Source organism: Meleagris gallopavo, chromosome 10 (genome assembly GCF_000146605.3).
Source record: "Meleagris gallopavo isolate NT-WF06-2002-E0010 breed Aviagen turkey brand Nicholas breeding stock chromosome 10, Turkey_5.1, whole genome shotgun sequence".
Taxonomy (NCBI): Eukaryota; Metazoa; Chordata; class Aves; order Galliformes; family Phasianidae; genus Meleagris; species Meleagris gallopavo.
The window spans coordinates 27,017,591-27,042,167 of record NC_015020.2 but is presented as its reverse complement, the minus strand read 5'-3'; the positions used below and the strand labels follow the sequence as shown (position 1 = coordinate 27,042,167).

Below are 24,577 nucleotides of genomic sequence, written 5' to 3'. Positions count from 1 at the left end.
ACATGAGGGCCGGCTGGCGAGCCGAGCCGAGCCCGTGCGAGTCCTTACGTCACCGCCCAGGGCCCTCCACGTCCATCCCGTGGCTCTCGAGTGCTCCTTGCGAACGTGCCAAATCCCAGGGCCGCCTCCGCTCGGCCCCGCTTCACACGTGCTCCCCGGGACGGAGCGGGCCGATGGGACGCAGCCCGGCCCCGGCCTCGTCTGCTCGGATTATCCCGTGCGGGGATGACAGCTCCGCTCCCTCCTGCGGCATCACCTGTCGGGCAGTGTGAGGGCTAAGCTGTCCCTGCTGCCGGCGGCCACGCGGTACAGGGCACGGAGGTGCTGCCTCCAGCCTGTGGCGGGGGTCCGCTGCCTCTTAGCAGGGTTGGGGGTACAGGAGCATCCCTATGGGATGAGGGACAGGGAATGGGTTGCTCCGCTTTGCAGGGATGGAGAGTGGGGTGATGGGGACGCCCACTGGGAAATGGTGCTCACGAGTGGCATGCTATGCCCTGGGATGCCTGGCTGTGTCTGTAGGGCAAGAGCTGTGTCCACACTGGGGAGATGCCCATGAGATGGGCGTAGAACAGAGGGGTGCCCAGTGAACCTTTACGGTGCCCATGGTGTCCCTTGTAACAGGATGGCAGCATCCAGCCTCTGTCCTCTCCTGTCCCTTTGTGGCTGATATCCCAGAAACCAGGGGTCCTGGCTCCCTGCTCAACCCCTGGAAATGTCACTCGCAGCCCAGGTGACACCCTAGTGGCAGGGGGTGGCACTTCCCAGCATTGTGCCCAAATCCCAGCTGCTGCCAGTAGCTGCCTCCAAGTCACTGCTACGTCGGCCCTGCAGGGCTGGGGCTGTCCTCATGGCCCCAGTCTGCTCTGACATCTGTCCCTGCAGGTGCCACCCGTGCATGAGGCAGATGGGGTTGACGTGCTCCAGCAGACGATGCGATGTGACAGAACACATGTGGCAGAGAGCTGTGACGCAGATGGACGGGATGCTTGCATCGTCCCTATCTGGTGGTGACGTGGCTTTTCTGGGGACGTCTGCTACCAGCAGCATCTGTTTCTGCCAACCTGGCTGTCCCCACACGCCCCGCTCTCAGGCTCTGTGCTCCTGGGAGCACATCTGGGCTGCCCCAGGCTTGTGGCAGCAGTGGCTCCGCTTATACGGCCAGGAGGAGCAGAACAGGAAGGAACGATCTGTGCATCTCCTCACTGGAAGGGATCTGTAACCTGCGGCCACACACTGGGAGCCGGCTGTCCCTGCACTGTCCCACCAGTGCTGGCAGGAAGCCACCGCCTCCATCTGGCAGACCTGTCACCCACTTGGAAGCGGCCGCCCCAAGCAATGAGACTTGTCCCATGGCTCTGGAAGCTCCCCAGAACTGCCAGGGCTTGCAGGAGGGGTCATATCCTCCCTCTGGGCCCTGGCAGGTGTTGGAGTCGGTCACAAGATCGGCCCCCGGCTTCCTAAACTGCTTCCTTCCTGGACACTGCTGCGGTGAGAAGGTCAGTGGGCTGGACACCTGCCCTATGGCTGCACCCAGCCCTACGGCTGCATGGCTGGGAGCAGCCCCAACATGAGGAGACCCAAAGAGGCTGGAGGACTGCGGCAGCTGGGACACCAAATAGCCTTGAAATATACATGATGTGCCCCAATTTTGAGTCCTCTCCTATACCTCAGTCACAAGGCAGGAGGAGGAGGTAGCAGTGAAGGCAATAGGTGCAGCCTAAGCCGGGGAATCCCTCTGCCTGCCACAGGCAGCAGAAGAAAGAGGCCACTGGAGCTTGTTTGATAGCTTTATTGCTTCTGTGATATGACTGAATTGATGTGACATAAGCCGGCTTGAAAAGCCTGCGAGACTTCCACCTCCCTGCCTAGAGGGGAAATTAAAAACAAAACAAAACAAAACAAAAAAACCAAACAACAAACAAACAAACAAAAAAAAACAAAACCCCCAAACCTGCAGAAACTAAAACTAGTTTTAAAAACTCATCGAGTTCTTGTACCTCAGTGTGGCACAGTACCGGCGAGCTCACAGCACTTGGAGCAGGTCCCTGTGTCACCTCGGGCTGCAGAGGAGCCCAGAACTGGGAGGTGGCTGCATGGCCTGCACCACAGGACCAGGCTCCGGCCCCGATGCAGCCCCCAGCCCGGCCCTGCACCAGCAGCACAGCCACAGCCGCTGGCATGGGGCTTCCCCAGTCCCGGCATCTCCCCTGGCAGATTCCCTGCCACCCCAATGGCCTTTCTGCACGGCAGCGTGGCAGAGCTGTTAGGCAACCCCGCTCTATATTTAGGCCTTGGAGAATTCCCCTGGGCTCTCCTATCCGAGCTGAAAAAGGTGAGTCATGGTGAGGGAGAGGCCGAGACTCGCATCCGTCCCACTGACCCTGCCCTGACCCATGCACCGCTCTGAGCTGGCAGGACTGCTGCGTTTTGGAAGGCGGGAGGTGGCTGCAGGTGCACACGAGGAGACAGCCAAAGGAGCAGCTGCCAGGAGTGAAACTCCTGGATGGGAGGTGGAATGTGCCAGCAGCATCCTCAGGGCCTGGCCAGAGGATGTTCTGTGGCTGCGCTCGTCTCACCAATGTCAATGAGACAGAGAGATGGAGAGAACTGTGGTCCTCCGGCACCTCCATCTTCTCTCCTTCTTCTTGCAGGCGGCCCTGGGCCATGTGCTCAGCTCGTGGGTGCCCTACCAGGGTGCCCACAGTCGCCTCCCCAGCAGCAGGCACAGCTTCCCATCAGGACCTGTCCCTAGGCATGGTGGGGAGCTGGGATGGCAGGGAAAGTGGAGCTTCCTCCATGGGCCTGGAGTCAGCGAGTTGGAACATAATGGTGCCCTACAGCTTTGTAGTGTTCAATAAAACCAACTGAATCAAACTGATGCTATCACAGGTCTCCATGGGGCTCCCTCCACAGCACCTCTGGTGGTAGTGGGGAGCCCAGCACTGACACCGAAGGCTCTTCACCCTCCTCCTGGCTGCAGCTCCCTGCTCTCTGGCATCTCAGCTCCTGCAGCACGTGGATGGGGCCCAGCACCCACCCTGGGGCTCTCACAGCAGCTGAAGACTCAGTTCAAGCATTAGGGTCCAGCTCAGAGCCAGGTCCAGCCCAGGCCCCTGCACTGTTGCTGTGGCAGAGCCTCTGCTGCTGATGGTTCCTGGGCCCAGGCTGCCACATACGAATTGCTAAGGCAGGGAGAATACCCAAGTGAGTTATCTGCCACAGCAGATGCTCCAAATCTGCTGGAAAACCCATCTTTTTGGGCTTTTGGGCATGGAGCATCCTGGGACAAGCATGTACCTGAGGCAGCAGGGAGTGCCTGACTGGCAGGGGAAGGGGACAGGAGTAGGGAAACTGGAAGGAGAATGGAAGGGAGAAACTCCCAGCATCCCTCTGCTTCCTGCAGCTTGTAATCCCAGGGTCACCGCCTTCCTCTCCTGCACACCCCTGAGTCTTAGCCCTGGCAAGTCAGTAGGAAAGAGGCCCATGCAAGCCCTTCTCTAGCATCTCCTGTTCATACCGGGGACACGTTCTCCCTTCAGCTTAGAGCAATGCAAGCTGCAGTCCTTGGACTATGCCAGATACAGCACCATGACCCAGCCAGCATCCCTGCAGGATCACCTCCACCAATCCCAGAGGTGGCCTTGACACAGGGACGTGGCTCAGAGGGTACACCACAGTTTCCCTCCTGCCCACGCTCTCCAGGTGGACGAGATCATCCCGCTGTCCTTGCACTCAGCCACGACGCTCAGTTTATTCCAGCTCCTCTGAAATACGTACACAGATCAAATGTGCAAATACTGCATCTTGGGACCAAGACAGCAAAGGAAGGGACGTGCTCCTGAGAGCAGGAGGAGCAGCAGTGCTTGAGCAGCACGGGAGGAGCTTGGACATGAAGTGAGCAGGGGCCAAGTAGAAGGCAAGGGTTCCCAGCAGGCCCCCACACTTGCCAGCACGCTCCATCATTGCTGAGGTCACAAGTCACTTAAATAGGGAACATGATCGAGTCCGGAACATAAAACATCTTCGGTGGCCTGCTCTTCATATGCAAAGCTTCAGATCCACACGCAGCATCTGACCTCCTTCCAAAAAACAAACCACTGATCTCCCCCACAAAAAAAAGCAGGATGCTGTCCAGAAATGGTGACACCGATCTGCACGGACTCCACGAGGGCTCTGCACAGCAAGCACGGACCTGACAGCCCTGAGCACGAGGTGGGCTCCGCAGTGCTGTGACGGGCAGGATGGTGGGTCTGTTGCAGGCAGAGAGCCACCAGTTCCAGAGTCAGGGCAGAGCAAACAGCTATGGAAAACGCAGCCAAGTGAAGTGGCTGCTGCTGCCGCTTCTACGTAGGAAGCGAGGAAAAGTGCAGAAAAACAAACCCGTGCTCATCTCCAATGAGAAGCTCCAAGTGGAGAACGAGGGAAAGCCAACCTCCCTTTAAATTATAGCAGCACCAACAACACTGACGTTTTGGACGGATTTGTTTTCCTGGGGAAAGGTCTGAGGGCAGTGAGAATGCAGATGGAGCGTGGAGAGGCCGAGCTTTCCGTAGGGCTGTGCACAAGCAGACTTTGCTTTGCACCTTGGTAATTCTAGGATGATTTCAGCAGAGTTTCTTTTAAAAAATAATACTTTGTACATTCAGGCACTGCTGCCTCGGAGCAGCGTCACCTCCCATTTGGCACAAATCGCTTTACTCACAAACCTTTCCTCTCTCTCCTGAGTCTTTCCTGTTTAATTCTGGACACAGAAGATGCATCTGTGATGTAGAGTTCAAGAACTGCCTACTCAGCCCCTTGCCCGCCTCCTGCCAGACCCAGAACTGGAGGCAGCAGATGCAACCCTCCTGCAGCCCAGCGATGCGAGAGGGCCTTCCCAGAGCACCTGGGCATCTCTGTGTGTCTCCAGGGAAGTGGGATTCTTGTAGGGGGCTGCCAGTGCCTGCTTCCGGAGCCGCAGCGTGTGTCTTCCTCTCCTCCCTTTGAGGCAGGGGCTGCAGCCACTCAGATCCCACTGGTCAGGTCCGTGATGACTCGGGCTTTCACCAGCTTCCTCAGGAACTCCTTTTCCCGTTGGATGTTGTGCGTCCAGGACTAGAAGGAAATGGGAAAGACAGAGGTCACCAGCTATCCTAGCCATGTGTGCTCTTGCACCCCACATTGTGGGAGGCTTCAGCTGGGGCAGGGCAAGGAGACAGGCCCTGGTGCCACCAGAAGAGTCCCTGCAGTCCAAGGACCTTCTCTGATCAAAAGCAGATAAAGCCAGCAGTCAGACGTGTGTATCTGAGGCAGGGGTTGGGTGAACCTTTTTGACATTGTGAGATCTGGGCATCTCAGGTACCTTCACCTTGGGCAGACATATCAACACGTGTCCAACAGCACAGCATTAAGACTCATCTTTGTGTGGAGGATGCTCATCCTGAAGTGTTAAAGATTTGTTAGTCACATGCCTGGTCTCACGGAGTTCTCTCCTGGTGTTGTGTGCTCCTCAGCATTGGATTTCTACAGCAGAGCAGCAGCCCCTGTCCTGCCTCCGCCAGCCCTAACAGCAGGAAATTGCATGCTAAAGGTTACACTAATACAATGAGAAGGGTGAAATGGTCACATCTCCCAGCCAGGCGTCTCGGAGCAGTGATCGCTATAGCTGTTGGCAGCCCACCCAGATGCGTTCCCTGGAGCAGGCTTTAGCAGTGATCACAGCATTTGCCACCACTCCACTGCGCTTGTATTGTTACAGCACTTAATGAAAGCAGTGAGTAATTTGTCCCCTGGGGAGACAGACAGCAGGGAAAAGCAACTTTCCCCAAAATCTCTCAGTGAGACAAGAATGCCAGGGAAGGGATCCACATCTCCAGCACGGTGCTCTGGGCAGCAGGTACTACTGGCTCTAAGTCAGATCTGGGATAAAATCCCTCCAGGAGAGCTCCCCAGAAATAGCTTCAACCGGCAGAGCGAGGGCACTTGGTCAGCTGGGGGCTTGTGCACGGTCCCTGCCATGCAACAGCACCCGCACTGACAGCACAGCCCCTTGCTACGAGCACATGGCACCGGCAGAGGCAGCCAAGTGTGTGTAGTGTGTGTGTGCTGCTGCCAGTGCACAGCGAGTGGCTGTCTGCTGGCACAGGGGTTGTGCTGTGAGATCCTCAGCTTAGTGGGTGCTCTTTCCCTTGCATCCGGCTGGACTTGTTCAGAGCCCACCTGGAGCATCAAGGAGCCCAACTGTTCCTGACAGCACAGGCTCATCCCTCTCTCGTGTCTTTCTTTCTCATCAGACAGGGGGAGAAGCTAATTGGTTTTACCCAATATGACCTCCATGCATCCTATGCTACATAATGACATACATGGAAAGTGGAGCAGCAGCCACTTCTGAGCAAACTTCAAACATCAGCACAGGCTACAAAACAAGGAGGCAAGCTGCTGTGAAAGGCACAAGCAGAGCAGGAATCTGAGTATGGGAGGTGGGTGACAAAACTGTGGGTGATACAACTGCACTGCCTTACACCACAGCCCGGGTCTGGCTCCTGCACTGCACACCAGGCTGCTGGCCAGGCATACAAACCTCAAGCTGCTCACAGCATTAGGGCTGCTCTGTACCCTGGCCACAAGCCTGTTTCTAAGCAGAAAGCCACATGTAAGGGAAATTCAACCTCCCAGCTGATCCATGGCTATCACTGATACCTGTGGCAATGCCTTGTCGTTGAACATAAGACCACAGAGGCAGAAGAATGGGCTTCTGTCCCCTGCAAAGAGCACCCGCAGAGCTCACACTGCACTGCTGTGCACCCAACAGCATCACAGGCAGGAGGGATGCAGCATGTCTTCAACACCAGCTCAGGTTACTGATTGCAGGAGAAGGACTCGCCCCACTGACAGACAGAGCTAATCAGGCGAAAGAGACTGCATTCCAGTGTGAGCGGCTGTGGGGGGAAAAAGATCTGGAGCAAATTTTTCAAAACTGCCAGAAAGAAGCAGGCACCTCATTCCCATCACTGCTGAATGGGGAAAGGCAACAAACTGCACTGCAAAACCTGCGTGGGAACTGAGTGCTGCAGATGCAGAGAGATGATGCTCCATATCCATGCTGCACGCCGCAAAGTGCAAAGAATCCCAAGCATGGTGCTGCCAGCAGCGTCTGCATAGGGGCCAGTCCTCAATAGGCACAGGTCTGCTTTGCGGCCAGGACCACACTAGGGCTGTTGCAGGGGAAGTTCTCTGTATCACACCGAGTATTTGCCACCACTTGTTGGTTAAGATGAGATGCTCAAGCTGTCCTGGTCTTCTTTCAGCGGATGCAATGTCCTAAGGTGCAGCAGGGTGGTAAGGGAGAGGCAATGCTTTGACCACCTGTGACTCCACAGACAGGACAGTGCTGGCAGTGCTTGTTTTGACATTTTAGGCACAGCAGAATCCGCACCTGGAGGAGGATTACATGAAGTGGCCACAATGAAGCAGCTTATTCCTGATAGCATTGCTGCAACTAAGCCTTTTTTTTCTGCCCTTGGATGCTAGTTGTGCTTGGGCTGCCCTGGCAAAATGCTCAGTGCCCCTTCTGATGGCTTTGTCCCTTTCTTCCCATGTGCACTCATTTCCTATTCCTGTATTCTCAGAGCTCTTGCCCTAAATCCTGAAGCCACAGATCAGCATCACAAGCAGCAAACTCCAGTTACTTCCCTGTGAATCTGCACCTCCAGAGCCCTTGTTATTTGGGGACCAGCTGGGATTTCCTTTGCTTGAGGTCTTTCACTGATTAGTGGATGCTTGCTCTTTTTTGTTGCGACAGCAGCAGGTGGAGAGCAGTACATGCACTGTTCTGGCTGTCTGTTCCACAGGGGCTGCACTCGGTCTGATGTATGATCATTGGCTTACAGTCATTAGATCTAAATGTGTCATCAGTTAAAGCTACCTTTCAGGACTACATGCAAACACAGCAGTACCAGAACCACTGCTTTTTTTCTTGATGATCCCACAAGGAAGCCCAAAACATCCTCTGTCTCTTCCAATGAAGCCAAAGAGAGTATTTTCAGATTAAGAAAATGTTTTAGAAACCACCCCAGCAGGAAGATAAGTCACCATCTGCAATCAATTACAACTGTGGCTATGGCTGGGCTTCAGAGTATGTCTTATCAAATAAGTTGCAATACCATAAAATACAGGAAGATTAAATAAAAGAGAATAAAGTTGACAAGGAATGCACTCAAGGAACAGAGTAGATTCTAAAGGCAGAGGTTACATCCTCTGTATTTCTGCAGCTCAGCAGCATTTATCCCTGAAACCCACACAGAAGCAGTTTGCTCTTTCTAGAATTCCCTTCCTTGAGTCTTCCCAGAGCTGCATCTGCCTTTTTTCTACATCAATAACCTCACATCCTGAATTATCCTGGCACTTATTAGTACTTATCTAAGTACTTCCCTTCTCTGTCGTGTCATTGCCAAATCATGCTTTCTCGAATAGAACCAAAGTCTCTGCTCTTGTTCCACACTGAATGAGCCTCCATTCATACTACCAGGTTTCATCCCATTTGCTCCTGTTCTTAAGGTAACCGTGGTCTTCCTGGATGATCTTTTGATTCTCTTTGTGTTGACCACACCTGGTTTTGTATCATCACAAATTCCGCTTGCACACCACTGCCTTCGGAGCCAAAAACCATTAATGCAAACACTACACATGACCTCCTCTGGGGGAACTCCCAGCCTCCCATTGAGTGCTGCTCTTTGTTTTCTCCTTCACAGGGACTATTCACGTACAGGTGCTGCACCAACCCATAACTTCTGAAGCTTAACTAATAATATCTCACATGGCACAGTTTCACACGCTTAACTGAACTTCAGTTGACTGATCTACTACACTTCCTCTGTCCCTTGAATGATTTTTTTTTTAATCAAATAAAGATATTAAATTAGTTTTTGTAACCCACCTTTGGTAAATCCATGTTGTGTTTGCTTTCAGGATTTAATTATTCTTTCATTCAAACTCTGCTCTGAAGTTCTGAATAGCACCTCTGAGGTCAGACTGAGAGGTCTGAATCTGACAGGAAAATTTCCCTCGCCTCACTTCCACCCCCCCCCCCCAGAAGAAAGGAAATACAGGTATTATATCCACTATAATCTAATCCTGTGGAACCAGACATAACCCAATAGAAAGACCTTTTCCTCTGGACTTGTGGCTTAATTGGTTCAGCAATGCAGTGCTGGAATGGAGATGTCCCAGGCTTCCTCACCCACAGCATTGCCTCCACCAGCTTTCTGCCTTTCACTACTGAGCCAGTCACATTCTGTCCCTGTGAACTTCTCTCCACAACTCACCCTTTCCCTAACATTCACCACGTCACTCTTAGAGAGGTAACACATTCACTTACACAGCTCCTGCTTAGGCTCTTTAATCTCTGTGCCTTCCGCTGCCTTCACCTCCCTGGATGCCACACCCCTCATAATTCTTTCCTTGTTTCCATATCATTTTCCTTTGCATCACCTAATTCAGCCTGACTTTGGCTGGTTTCCATTTTATTGCTGCCCTTTCTGTCCAATAAGATGAAGTCTCCTCTCTTCCTCATGCCTTCTCTTGCTCCTCCAACCCACTCCAAAGCAACTTACCGAGTTTTATCTCAAACCTTTTCCTATCAATTCTTTCTTTGCTACAAACATGAATCACAATTTTTGCACTTTGGAGAAGAGGAAAGAGGAAAGAGGAGAGGAGAGGGAGAAGGTGAAGGTGAAGGAGAAGGAGAAGGAGATGGAGAAGGAGAAGGAGATGGAGAAGGAGAAGGAAGGAAAATTTCAGATCCCCTCTACAAGGAGTTGAGCTGCTTGGTGCATCCACTCTTGCCTTTCCATTTAATGATCAAGGGTTATTTCCAATGGCTCTCTGCATGCTTGCTAAAATCAGCTCTGGAAGGATGTCAGCTCTTCTTGTCCCCTTGTGGTTGGTGACAGAAGCTGCACTATGAAATCTGGGGATACCTGGGCTCCCTCTGGCAAACATGCTGGCTTCGGTGTACCTCTGTGACATTACCCATCACAGAGGGCTGAGTTCAATGCTGGGGTCAGCAGCTGGGCTCCAACACACTTCTATAGATCTTTTATCGTCTTTCTTTTCATACAGTGATCTTCATCAAAACTTAGTTCTGCTTTTATCCATGCCACAATCTTCCCTTCCCTGCTGTTAGGGCTCAGTGATGCCCCAAAGGCATCACCATATTTTTGTCCCACCGAACAATGCGATACCTGTGCTACAGTAGTGACTGCTATCCCACCAATCTTTTCTAGACCCCTATTGCATAGACACAGCCCTTATGCACAGAAACGGCATATGAGGCCTTCGTTCCGCCAAAACGCTGTCAAACAGGTGGCTTCTAAACAAAGACAAAAATGTATAAACCTCATCAGTCATCACTGTGGGCCCCAAGAAAAAGCAGTGCCCTTTCAGAGGTCCCCCTGCCCCAGCCCCTAACCTCCCCCTCCAGAGCTGACCTCCATTTCAGTGTGCACCATTCCTTGTACTCCAATGGCAATTCATCAGCCAGGCTCGAATGGCTGTGTTTTCAGTCTATAAATCACTAGGCCAGACATCTGCCTTGCTTTCAAAGGAGTTTTGTTCTTCTTGTTGGCTACCGCAAACTTTTAGGTGCTCGGAGGCCAGGAGCAGCCTTGTTACCCCCTCCCAAGCAACCTTCCTTCATTTAAAATGCAAAAGACTGCTTCACAGAGAGAGCCCAGATGATAATAAAGCACTATTGTTTGTGTCTCTATAGGCTGAGGCTCCAAACGTGATGTTTGCGGATCATTCTGAGAGGTGGGGAGAGACAGAGACAAAGCTGTGTGTCACTGCGTGCTGCAGGCCACCTCCCTGGGCGTTGTGACAGCCCTTACACACATTGAATGAGTAGTGTTAGGTGTCCTCCAGCATCCCACAATACAGGGGAAGCCTGCTGCCATCAGAAAGGAGCCATCAAAGGCGGCATGTGGCCTTGCCCTTGGGTCAGGCGGCAAGGGATGAGGTGCCAGGCACAGCTGTATCAAAGGCACTGCCACCTCCGCAGCGGCGGCACTGCTGCTTGATCTGCTACCGCGCTGAGAGATCCGTCTGTGGGCAGCCACAGACGGATCTGTGCCGATAAAAGGGCAGATCCCAGCTCCGGGCCTGGGGAAGGCAGTGTGTGCTGCTGGGTGCAGGGCAGAGCTCGCGGAGGAGGGGTTCTGGGAGCTTTGTTCTTCTGATTTAACACAGCCTCCTGCTCGCTCCCTTCTAAAATGATTCCTTCTTTTCCTCACCTCCACGTCCATGTTTCTTTTCTTTATGCTCCAGGAGGATCTGAAACTTCTCCTACATTAACAGACAGTGACCTGCGACAAAAACATACCTTTATGGAGTGCTAAGGCAGGAAGCACCAGGGGACCTGAGCAAGAAATTAAAACGCGATAAATGAAAAAAAAAAAAATTCAGCTTGACAGCTCATCACCATATGAACAGAATCAAGTGAGCATACACCTTGGCAAGGGCTCGCTCATCTTCTGTACAGCATCCAGGGAAGCAGCCAAGGGTTGAAAGCTGTTACAGGTTATTGGCAATAGGGAAAATAGGAAGTGAAGGGAGATGACAAGCTTAAACCTTTCATATTTTGTAAGTTGAAAGAAAAAGACGGGATCAGAACTGAAAAATAATGTGCAAGAATTCACACAGTGGTTTTCCAGTAATAGATGGGAAAGCAGTGGGCCCACACAGCTCATAAACCCCTGTGGGAGTTCTAGACAGGACTTTAGCATCTCTCCTTTCTTCCAGAGCAGGAAACGACTGTTCAGGCTTCAGAGTCTGAGGTGTGGGAAGAATTGGAAGCAGCTGCCTCCTGCAGTAGCAATAACAGCACAGTTCTGGACCTGGAGGGCCTTCACCCCAGCCAGGAAAGCAAAGACTAAGCAAATCCATACACTCAGGCTGCCTGTTCAGACTCTTGGAAATGCAACCCGCTACAGAGCAACAGGAAAAATCACATTCATTTCCACAGAGATTTTATCACCTCAGTCTTGGCATGGGAGAGGCATCTCCGCCCAGCTGTGAGCAAGCGAGCACATTTTGCTGGCTTTTTTTATGTAATCAGAACAAATTCCTTGGAGATGAGTCACAGTGTTTCAGGGGGGGTGGGGGTGTCTGGGGAGATGTCAAGATGGCCTCAAGTAGAACTCAGTGACACACCTCACCACGGGACCCATCCCCTGTGGGCACTGGGCAACGGAAGGGGATCGACGGATGTTTCCGGGAGGATCTTCAAAGCCACAACGAGTGGCATCTCCAGATTCAGCATGCTGTTGTGTTTACATTTCTTCTGTGAAGACAGTGATGGTTTCAGGGTGGAGCTGGAGTGCTTCCCTGCAGCTGCTCCTGAGACTTAAACACTGAATATTGCTCAGTAGTTGGGGCTGAAGGTCGGGTTACGGGATGGGGTTGTGCTTCAGGAGCCATCCAGGGCCATGACTGCCCTCTTCTCATGAAACTGTAGGTATTCGGTCCATCAGCGAGCCACAACGCCTGCTATTTCCACCTTTGTTTAACACTTTCAGCTTCCCCAGAGTCTGGGATGAACCAGACCTCGATACTATTCTGGAGGTCCAAAGGTAACACTGAGAAAAATGTTATGGAGATTGATGGGCCTTTGGGTATAGGAGCAGATGGACCAGATGAACGCCTTGGTGGAGCCTGGCTCTGGGTCAGACTCATTTCACTTGTACTGATGGCGAGGTTTGGCACAAGGTGCCAACAAGGTCAGCCTCCAGATTTGCAAACCACATGCAGGGCTGTCTCTGAGCAAAACGTGCAGAGCATGTCCAGTCTAGAGTGGGGCAAATCTGCATTTGTGAGTTATCTGAGGACAACTGCAGAAGACAACTCAGCTGTCATGCCCTTCACCTTTCAACTTCACCCTCAGGTGACTAACAATTACCAGCTACCATTAATATTAAATGGGAGAGAAAGAAATACAATCTTCTTCCTGCTCTTCACATTCCACAATATCGCAAACAATTTGTCATATAGGGAGGGGCAGGGGCAGGAGGAGCATTAATTATTGATACTTGGGAACAGATGGCTTTTCTTGTACCAGGACAGCGAAATATAAGAGGAGACAGTGGGCGAGCATGTGAGGATTAGATGGGCAGAAACAGATCAGATAACCAGCCTTCAAGTGGAACAGGAACCTTCCTCCTAGAACCAGCCCTGCAGAGCTCTCATCAATGGCCTCGGCTGTAGAAACAAACCCGTTGACATCTGAATTAGTGAGGCTTCACCAGAACCTTTCAACGCTCCCTCACCTCCATACAGAACATCTAGGGCATGCCGACTGACAGCTTCCAGACAGCAGAGCCCAGTCAAACCCAGCACAGGCTGGTCTCTCTAGGAGACCTTACTGGTTGCTTTTCTCATGTTCACCCCCACCTACTTCACTGTGCCGTGCTGAGACCACATACTGTGTTCAAGAGTGACTCCCTCCTGTCTTGTCTTCCACTGGCTTCTGCTTCTTGCTCAGGGTGCTGGCCTCAAGAATCAAAGATCCAAGCAGCCTGCACACATGTGACAGGGCTCAGGGTCCCATGCACACTCACATCAGCAGGAACCGATAGTGCCCCAGGGGGTGGCAAGAAAGGGGCAGAGGAATGGGAAGCTCACTCACAGCAGAGCTTGTACTTTTTTTCTCACTGCAGACTCCTCTTAGTGGTGCCTCCTGACTTTCCCCTCCAAGAGCTTTCCTGCTCCCTGCTGACATCTGTCACCCTATGAAGCAAGGGGGTGGGTGAGTGTAAGAGTAACACAGGGTGCTGCAGCCCCCTCATTCCCTCTGGCATGCTGTAGGTTGTGTGTTACTTGCATCAGTGGCTCCCAGGTGAGGCCCTTGAGCATTTTAACTCTTCTCTTGCAGAGGACCAGAGATGTCATCCAACTCCTTTTCCCACCAAGCCATGCAAAGAGCGAGAGCAAGACTTCATTCTTGTCAGCTCCCACTCTGACATCAGGGACACTTTCCAGGCTGCGAAACAGTCTTGGCACAGGACACAGGCTGTGAGTGCCCCCGCATTCAAGAGCTGACCGTAGGACTTAATAGCCTCCTTAAGATACAGGAAGAACAACTGGGTAAGAGAGATTTGGCACAAGGGTCCTCCTTACAGTCCTCCTTACTGTGGTCATAAGCAAATTGCTCAGCAAAGAGTCAGATCTGGGCAAGTCAATATGATACCTTTCCTTCTACTGCAACAATGATATTCCTCAGATATTGCTGGCTCAGGGATTTCACAAGATGCCATCTCTGTATGTACTGAATAAACATGATTCTCCTCTTTGAATGTATCCCTTAAATCCCATAAATGAACACTTGCCAAGACAGATTAAATCTATGCTTATTCCATAGAGCAAAGCAGATTTTCGTGCTCTCTCTTTAGGTGCAGAAGATACCTCAGGATCACAATATATATGGGGATCTCCTCGCAATCTTTTCTCAAACTCAATTTGTTCCAAAGCCTCACTGCTACCATAATGATATGATCTTCTAATTTCTCTAGCTGACTAGGCACTGATTGCTAATTCCTCCCAGTGAGCCTAAGGTTGTGCAGCCTGCAGTCTGTGAGAGCCCCAAGACATGTACAGCCTTATGAATTAGAGAAATACATCTTCCAGGCTTCCCTTCTGACCTGGATCAGTGGCACACTGGTTGAGGTGAACAAATATAAATGCCTGGGCATAGCAACTGTTGGTGAACAACACAAGCATTCCCTCCCTCTGAGCATTTCCCCTTCTTGACTGCATAATGAGGAGTAAGACTGAGAAAGTTCCTCTTATCTAGGAGACAGTGAAGGCGAGGAAGCAATTTTAGAATGACCTGTGCAACATGTATGCTGGAAACAACAGGGCTCGACTAAAAAAGTCTGCAAACTTTCCCAGTATAAAAGGTACTGAGGCCAGTACCAAAGTTTGCCCTAATTCAGCACAGGAAATGGTCATATCTGAAATACTGCTGTATTATAACAACATTTGAGCTTCTGTTCCTCTAAAAGCACTGTACATCTCACTAGGACAGCACCAGAAAATATTTCTAAGGTAGAGCTGGCATTAAGGAGAGGCCTCCACGTGATTACACTAGCTAACTGCTGCTTCAGTCAGCTGAGAGCCAGCACAAGCTGATCTCACCTCCCCCACATTTCACAGGGGCTGAGTAAGGGATCATCTAGCAAAAGAAGCCTGTGGATTAGAGAGCAATACAATGGATCACAGAGCTGTAACAGGTCACATCTTAACCCCTGAGCAGATTTGTTCCCTTTCATCCTATCTGAGGTAATATGCCACTCTGAGAATAATAGAATGGCTTAGGTTAGAGGAGACATTAAAGATCATCTAATTCCAACTCCCTACCATGGGCTGGTTGCCATCTACCAGATCAGGCTGCCCAAGATCCCACCCAACCCAGCCCTTGAGCAGCTCTAAGGATGGGACACCCACAGCTCTCTGGGCAAAGAAGATGGAATCAAATTATACACACATTCCAGAGAACTTTTCCCAGTAGAAATAACTGTTTTAAACACACACTGTGCTTGGGAGAATGTCTAGAATTTTATGGCCAAATGCCTGGCTGGAGCTGTCTTTTGACCCGCACAGGAAAGCCGTGAGTCAACATCACCATCCCAGTTGGTCTCTGGAGTAAGGGTGGTTGTGGGCTTGGGAGGAAGACGTGCTTAGTGGGAGCTTCCTACCTCTTTGATGGCAGACATCTTGATGTTCTCATAGTAGTGCAGTGGTGCATTGGGTGAACTCATGTCATAGCCAAACCCAGCGACTGCCACCTCATCACAGTTGTGGAGCGCCATGGTTATTGCTACGCTTCCCAAAGTGGGGATGTTCTGGGAAGAGAGAAAGCAGGAATGGAAGCCATTAGCAGGTTGTCATTTGTTTTATCAAGGATTCCTTTTTATTGTCTCTGTTCAAAAGATACTGCTATTAAGCACAGAATACAGAATAGAATGTTTGGCTACATCTGCACACAAGTTGCTCAGTGCCAGCCTGCAGAGTCAATATCTTCCCAGCTTGCAAAGAAAATCCACTGTTAGCTTCCTGCAAAGCATCTAGCACAAAAGCAGTGGCTCTTGTTTGGGACTCCAAGACCTGATTCTCCAGGGAAGACGGGACAAATGTGAATGGTTGGACTCCCAGAAGCCATTCAAAGAGGGCTGCTAGCACCCTGAGCAGATGCCAGCCTCAACCCTTCCCATTTCATCTGGCTCCTATAGTGCCATCGGATGGCTGCAGCTGCTCTTGTGAGCACAGATGAACACGACAGCGGTGATGGATGAGCGTTTCCAGAGTTGAACACTAGCTCACAGACATTTCTAACTCCCCTTTAACCAGATCAATCCACTGAGTTAAGCTTTACCACAGGGGCTAGGGAGAGGCTGAGAAATCCACCCACATATCTTATCTTCAATTGTAGATTCATCCAACACGACCGTATCAAAAGTATCACGAACACAGAGGACATGCTCAGACAGTCACTGGGGGTGACAGCTTCTCACTTGAGATACAAAAACCAAACATGAGCTTACGTCTTGCAGGTAAAAGAGATTTCCCAATACCAGTGAGCAATGCCATTGCATTTCACCCAACGTTCAAAGAACTCTGGAGACGGACATGCTTTGAATTTCTGCCTCTAACTCAAAGGAACCAGCTTTAAGCAGCACACTCCCGTGCTCACATCTGATTGCCTGATCAAGTCCTGAGAGCGGTGTCTTCCAGGCAGAGAACTCCATCCATATGCAACTGAGACGAGCAGAATTGAGAGGACAACCTATGCGTGCACTACAGTATACTGAAACTACTCTAATCTGAAGACAAGTGTGCAAAAATGCAATGACCTCTCATGTTTAAATAAATGATCATTAAATTCGAACATTTACAGTGCAATTGTAACTGTGCACATCTGAACTGAAAAGACTTCACTTCTGGGCCAGCTCTAGATGTCAGGAAGAAAAGACAGAGCCATTTTGCTGTTTGACATAAATCGACAAACAATATTGGGTTTATTCTAGTTGCTTCAGTTAATTGTTAATTCACCAGTGGTCATAAAATCTCAAGGATATATTTAAAAAAAAAAAAGGAAAGAGTTGAATGGGCAAGGATAAGAAAAGTCCATTGAATTTCAGAATGTACAAGAATATCCTGCCTTCCCAGACCTGGCAATTCAAATGCAGATATCGTCAGCTTTATGTTTTACTTAGGAGATGACATTCAGATGTCACTTGAATTGCATCAGCTGATATGTGGATGTGCCACAGAACTGTTTCCCCCAAGCTGAGCTGTAGTTACAGTGTCCAAAACACAGCAAAGAAATGGTTGTGTTTTTGAGAATGGATCATTGTTGGGGAATATGACGGCGCTGACACCACCCACACTTAACTGGGCCCATTCCCACGCTACAGTTCTGGGGACACGCGGGGTCTTTGCCTGGAGGGAATTTTATTGGCCAAGTTAACGTTCAAGAGCTAACTTTCTAATGTGAGTCTTGCAAACCACAGAGAATTAATCATACTACCCAACCTCATGGGAGAACTGCCAAACCGCCACGACTTTCTCTCAAGCATAGTCTTATTTCTGCCTGGGGAGCAACTGATAACACAAATCAAAAGTGAACTTTCCCTTTGCTCACCAAATACCTGTTTCACTTTATTCTATGTACAAATCCTCCAATGGCTTTTATGGAAACACAGGAGATAATTTTCTAATCTGTTTCTGGTCTTTAATAGTTCCCAACATTGCAGTATCTCAGCACTGCCTGCTCCTCTTTGTAGAATGATTAAAATACCAAAGAATTCCTAACCACCATAACTGTAGCAAATCCATCTGGTCTGGGTTGTACACTCTCAGAAGTTCAAATTGTGCCCTTAGCAAAATAATTTTGTGTTGCCCTAGAATCAGATTCAGAAACTGGTGATCTGATGGCAGTTTTTAATTAAGCTACACTTCATCTATGTTAACGTTATGGTGGTACAGCCTGGTGCACATATTCCCCTTGAGGGCCAAGATCTGTGTCCATCACACTCTCACTGCTGAGATGCAGCTTCTTGCACTGCTCCTGCCGTCAGATCCCTGAGGGCTACAGAGGACCACCTAGAAAATTCTGCCAAAATTATTATCCCTGCTATTCAGTGAATGCACTGAGGCAGAGCCCACCCTTAGCAAATGGCACAGGTAACAGTGCCTGTTAAGAGGAGAACATGAGTACAAAACCTGTGTGCACACATGCATGTGGGGCAAATACATGAAACTGGACATTCGCTTGCATTGAAAAGCAAATGACCATCAGACAGATTAACCATTAACTAGGGAATTATGGAGACATTTGGGAGAGGAGAAAAATAAAAAGGAGCCGGTATGAGAGGTGTAAAAGCATGATTGATGGTTAACTACACGTCTTTACTAAGTCAATAGAATGCTTTGGTCCTGGGTTGGTTTGAACAACAGAAATTGAGCAGTTTCCTTCTGTGACAGCTTGCTGAGTTTCTGCAGGAAATGAGGTGCTGCCCCACGTCCTGCTGGCACAAGCAAGAGAAGGCCTTGTAGGACCTAGGGACACATCTCTCCTGTCTGCAGACATATCGATTGGTTTGTTGCTAAGCTCTACTCTGGATCTAATGAAGCAGATACAACCTTCGAGGCAGGCTGGGAGACAGGTCACTCCAAAAGAAGTCAGGCATCGTGGACATGGTGCACCAAACCTGGCTTACTATGCCCTGCACGGTGCGTCAGTGCTCTCTCAGCACACACACCCTTGTGCCGTGCCCCAAAGAAATACCAAAGCAACCACCACACCTCTTGCATTGAGTTATGAAAAAAAAATCCTCTCTCAAATAACAGAGTAGGCTTCTTGCTATTGTAGGCCATTGCTAAGAGAAAAAGAATGAAATCTCAGCATCATCCCTCAGGGTTCATAATCCTGCTCACTGCATGCCAGATTCTCCTCTATCACCAAGCAGCACTGCTCCCAACCAAGTGGTTTGGCAGTAACCGAGAGCTATACCTGAAAATCTGCTCATGCTTAAAAATGCTTAGCCTACATGTTTGTAGAAAACACTGAGCTTAAGAAACACCAGCCCTCCTTTGAGCTTCATGGAGACTGAGCATCCCCTTCACGGCCCTGTGCTGGAGATCCAGGAGCTGTGACTGCTCCCTGCCTGTGCATGTGAAAGTCTCTGGCTGATTTTCATTCCACGCCTGGGTCACTCCTGTGTCACTGCCTTCTGGACTGGAAGGAAATGACTGCTGTAAATCTGTTTTTAGAAATATTTGACTCCCCTAATATGTTAAATGAATTCCAGTTATTTATGGGATTTCACTTAGCTCAGGGTAAGGCATATTGGGTTGTTCAGACTACTCCAGTTGTTACCTTTTTAAAAAAAAGGATAAGTGTTGCTAAAGAAAAAAATCCCCCAAACAACACTGCAGCTAGATATTCAAACTGGTTTGACTACAACATTAATTTCTTTGAGGGAAAACTTGAAAAACCACTTATCTGGGAAAAATTCATACCTTGCTTTTATCAGTTGCAGACCTGATCACTTAATAGCAATAAAGCTAATATTTAAAAACAAACAACAACAAAAAAATACAGAGTGAAATTGTAAGAGCCACCCCATGTTACACAGAACATTCACCACATCTTCTGTTTGTTCATTTGTTTTTGCACAGGAACAACCCAAAACATACTCCCTTAGCTGGTAGGTTTGGAAATATGCCATACAAAGCAATTCAGCATTATTATGAAGGCAAGTGCCCACCGTTCTGCAGTGGTCCCTGTCACAGGAGCTTCTATAGCTACCTCTATCCATGCACAGTCAGCTGCAATACTGGGTTTCAAAAGACAGCACACAGCATCTCCAACACTCTTCCTTCACCTCCCCTAGCTAGCCATTGCTGTGAGCTGGAGGGAAGCCTCCAGAGCTGGCAGTTTGCAGAGCAGAACAGAAGGGCCAGAGACCTGAGCCTGAAGATGTGACATGCTGCCCAGCAGGTTTCAGTTCTGCCATTTAATTGCTGAGCTCCTGTGTAACTTAGCCTGAGCCAGCACCTTTGACCACATCTAACCTAAACGTATGAGCTCTGATTCAGCATTTGCCATAAAGCAGATTCCCATGCTATGCAGAATGTTTCTCAAGGACCCAACAACTGAACAGAGGGCAAGCAAGGGTGTGACTTTCCTACATTAGCTGCTGCTTTGTGGTAGCCACACATGTGCTTCATCCCATGCCAAATAGCAGTTCATGGCCAACTCTTCATTGAAAAGTGAATTCCCTTCAGGTACTTTCTATCTATCATGTGTAGGAGCACACGGTTGGGCACTTACTAAGAAGTAGCTGAGGTATGCATTTGCCTGCTACCCCGTAATGCCTTTTTTGAGTGCCCATTCCCCAGTAGCTTGTGGGCTGATTACACTGCAGTGTTCACAGCTCAGCCCGTGCAGCAGATGTGCCTTCTGACCCTGTGCTAGTAACAAGAAAGGGTCTTACGACCAGCCAGAGTAGCTGCAAAGCTGCCTACCAGAGTAAAGGGCTCTCCAGGAGATGCCCTGGGGCACGAAGCGTGTGCTCCAGCATCAGCACTCTGCAGAGGTTGGGTGCCCAAAAACAATCCTGCACATGGGCTTACAATGGTGCTGCTCCTGGCTCCTCCTTCAGCAAGTTGCAGGTTGGGTGCACCTGAAATGCCCTGCCAGCCACATACACACTTCCAGGCTTCCTCTTCAGCCAGAAAGTCACTGCTCCAATGGCTCCAAGCACTACAGAGTGAGAAGAACTACTCAATATAGAGCAAAAACCACCTCAGCAAGAGCCATCCGACTGTTCTACATGCAATAGGCAAAGGCTGAACTGCTGTTCATACATGCCCTCCAGTAACCTGTCTGCAGGGTAACGTGGGTTATTACGTGCCTGAATTACTAGCTGCAGTATCAGAGCTGTCTGGTTTCAAGTTCCAAAGACCTGTATACACAGAACTTCCATCTAAACACAAACCACATACGTATCCACTTTTCGTGCCCGCTCATTAAGAGGATTTTTTAATCAAAGAGACTAGCTCACCTCTCTTGTGTTAAACCAGCTTCAGGCACAGACATGTCTTTAATTTTCCCCAGGTCCTAAACTGAAGTTTTTCTTTATCATCATCTTATCCCAATTGATAGAAGCCCAAGCATGGTAGGAAATATCTGTCTCTTTCCTGAAAACTTCAGTAAATGGGCTGAGGAAACTCCTGACAAGTTTTGCTGGTCCCAGAGAAAAGTCACTGCTCACTGGTGACTGTGACTGGGTTTGCTCCTTGCTGACTGCTAGATACCAATCCCACAAGCACAATCTAAATGCACATCTGAGTTGTACCCCACTGCTGTCCTCCAGAACCATCTGGCCCAAATTATATTATCAAAGCAGAGGTTGTTACTACATTCACTCTTTATTGAATCCTTAGAAAAACGCTTTGAGATCAGCCCTGAACTATTTTACTAGCTCTCCTCAACCTTGCTGAAAAAGCCACCAAATTACAAAGTTAATTGGCAGCACATTGTTACCATATGTGGCGTGCAGGAGGAACACCGTAGTTTATTTAGGCATCAGAACCAAAAAGGAGTGGAATATTACTGCCTTTTGTGAGGATTTTGTGTTGGTCTTGATTACTAAAGGCATCCCCAGCCCTGATCCCCCTGCGTGCAGCCTGCCCGTTGCACCACCATGTATTTCAACACGGAGGCACCAACCTGCCCCATCCAACTGAATTGCTGTGTCAGACCATCCTTGCCCAGACAGCACAGGGTATGTTCAAGTCTCAGCTCCACACATGTTCCTGCACCTGTGGAGCTCTTTTCGTCCCATCTCTCAAGGAGCAAACTACAACTTACACAATCTAGCAGGGGCCAGGGGTAAAGATTGCTTGTCTTAAGGCTCCATAAACTATTTTTTAAAGCTCAAATAGACTTTCATGAAGTGAAACATCAGGTTTCAATTAAGCTGCCTTCATTTCCCAATCTGATCTGTGTTAAACAACCTATCAAAACCTCATAAACTTCAGTTCACAGCATTTTCATTTCCGGATTTCTCTCTTCTCCTCTCAGCTTAAGTAATATCTCGTGTATTAAAATAACGTGTTTAAAAATAAAACAAAATCTGTAGAAAATAAAGGCAAAGGTCAGATGATTTCTGTCCTTCATTAAGGCATCGGTCCTGATTTTCTGTAAGGCAAATCAAGACCACATCTTTTTAAAGATAAGCATTGGAGAATGCAGAGAGGTGAAGTTCCTAGCTAAGTGGAACATTTCAGATAATCACAGAATCATAAATTTTGGAAAAGACCACTAAGATCACCCAGTCCAACTGCCAGCCCATCCCTACCATGCCCACTAACCACGTCCCTCAGTGACACTCAGCTGGGTTTGTCAGCTATGCTAACGGGCCCCAAAACATAATGTGTGGTCTCAACCAACAACTAGACTGCATGTACAGAAGTAATTTCCTATCTGAGTAATGTTTTTTCTAATGGTTGGTATATTAGATAGAGCAAGTCAAAACAGGCTCTGAGGACAGAGTCGCAATGTCCAGAAGTCAGAACTCTAGAAAACCCTACTCCACACTAATACTCTAAAAAGCTGGAGGCTAGAGATACTAGAATAGTATCATGAAGGTGTTTTGTAACTAGGACCTAAAACTGTCACATCGTTTTCTATTGCAAGCTTTTGTAACTAAAACCTGTCTCTGTAATACCAGAATGTCCTACCACGGGCCTCATAAATCAACCTTCACCTTCTCTTACCATAAACCTAGAATGCAGGATGAGTGATATTAGCGATGTCAGGTAATGGAGCCAAAGTTCCTTCCCTTCAATGTCCAACAGTGGAGGCCGAATAGAAAAGAACTATGGCAGCCAACTCTGCTGCTTGTTCTCATCCTCCTCTTTGGTTTTGCTTGCTTTCTTTTACACTTACCCCTCTGCCCATCAGGCCGTTGTTGAAAGGCAGTCCAATGAAGCTGAAAGCTGCCTCCTGGATGAAGTAGGGATTCAGGATACGTATCTCATGAGGTTCTCTGGGGACACGGGTTGCCACTGACTTCCAAAAGCCATCAGAGGCGCTCTGGTAACAAAAAGGGAAAAAAATTAAATGACAAATCAGTAAAGAATAACACACAAAAAATAGCAGATTGCTATTATTCAAAAAATGCACCTCTGGCAACAGTTCCTGCTGTCACTGCTTGCTGCCACAAGGCACCAGTATAAGGTTACAGTGGGACGGTACACCCTGGAGGGGTGACAGCATCATGTGCAGATGCACTTGAACTAGTCTGGATGACAAGCGCAAGGAAAACAGAGCAGCCTGGGCTTCAGTGTAGCAACCTCCACTTTGGTGCCACAATTTCACTCTTAATGGCACTTCAGCTACTTTGATTAATGGTTTAAGCATTTCAGCACACACTGTGATCAGTCCCACCTGCCCACAAGGGGATGCACTCTTGGAAAACAAATGTTGTTAAGAACATTCAAAAAGCTAAAAATGAGCACACAGTGCTGCGTTTGAGCTGCATGCTTCCTGCTTTATCTTAGATCTGTTATCTTTCATTATGTTTTTGGTGAATTAAGTCATAAGCTTATAAAGGTCCATCTTGACTTGTGAAAGCTGTGATCATAGAGCAGGAGAAAAAACAACTCAGTATGTTCTTTATGTTTTCCCAATACTGAATTTCAGATCCTGAAGAACGAAACTTTTGGGAGATGCTTCCTACCTTAAAAAGGCAATATTTCAGCAAACTCAACGAGGAAATTCGAGTCCTCTCCTCAAGGACAGAATGCACGTTCTTATCCAAACCAACAGTCTAAGACAGCCAAACGTCTGTTTTGACCCCATCTCAAAGCTGCCCAAACACAATACACTTTTGCTGACCACAACAAGGATCCAAAGAGTTAAAGCTCGCATTTTGACAATTGCAAAGTGCTCTCAGGACCCAAAATGGAAAAAAAAATTCTAATTAACACTCATGTATTTTCATCACGGTTGAATTATCACGAATGCCTGAAGTCAGAGTGGTCTAACATTCTCCAATGTAACACATTTTCAGCTGTTCAGTGATCCTAGCATTTTCCAAAAAAAAAAGAAGGGAAAAAAAAAACAACTTCACAAGTGTTAATAAAGTCCTACATCCATTTAACAATGGATTTGAGGGATTTGGTACATCAGCTGAGTTTTGCCTCCTTGTGAAAATTAATTTAAAAATGGATAAATATTAAACCTTCGGAATTTCCAAAAGGCACACGTTAAGCAAAGGTCTTCCAGTTCCAGGGAAGAAAAAAGAAATTGCAGATTCCACTTGTATTAAGCACGTTAGCCATTTCACAGAAATGAAGACCATAAACAAAAATCTTGCATAGCTTCTCACTCAATGAAACCATCTTATTGCGGGTTTAAGCGGGCACTCCCTGGAAAAGTAGCGTGTGACCCCGAAACTAAAATAAATTTATATGTTGAATTAAGGCTTCACATGCAGTTCTAAATATGGCATTGCTTAAATTTTGCACATTATTA

General features: G+C 48.6%; 1 protein-coding gene across 1 annotated transcript; it reads right to left on the bottom strand.

Moving 5' to 3' along the window:
• Positions 1-3,723: 3,723 nt before the first annotated feature.
• On the bottom strand, positions 3,724-23,153 carry LOC104912477 (CMP-N-acetylneuraminate-beta-1,4-galactoside alpha-2,3-sialyltransferase-like). The gene is made up of 3 exons (XM_010716216.3): positions 22,988-23,153; positions 15,726-15,872; positions 3,724-5,094 (listed from the first exon to the last, which is right to left on the bottom strand). The coding sequence occupies exons 1-3, from the start codon at positions 22,997-22,999 to the stop codon at positions 5,005-5,007; spliced, it is 249 nt and encodes an 82-aa protein (XP_010714518.1). The 5' UTR covers positions 23,000-23,153; the 3' UTR covers positions 3,724-5,004.
• Between the last annotated feature and the right edge of the window lie 1,424 nt (positions 23,154-24,577).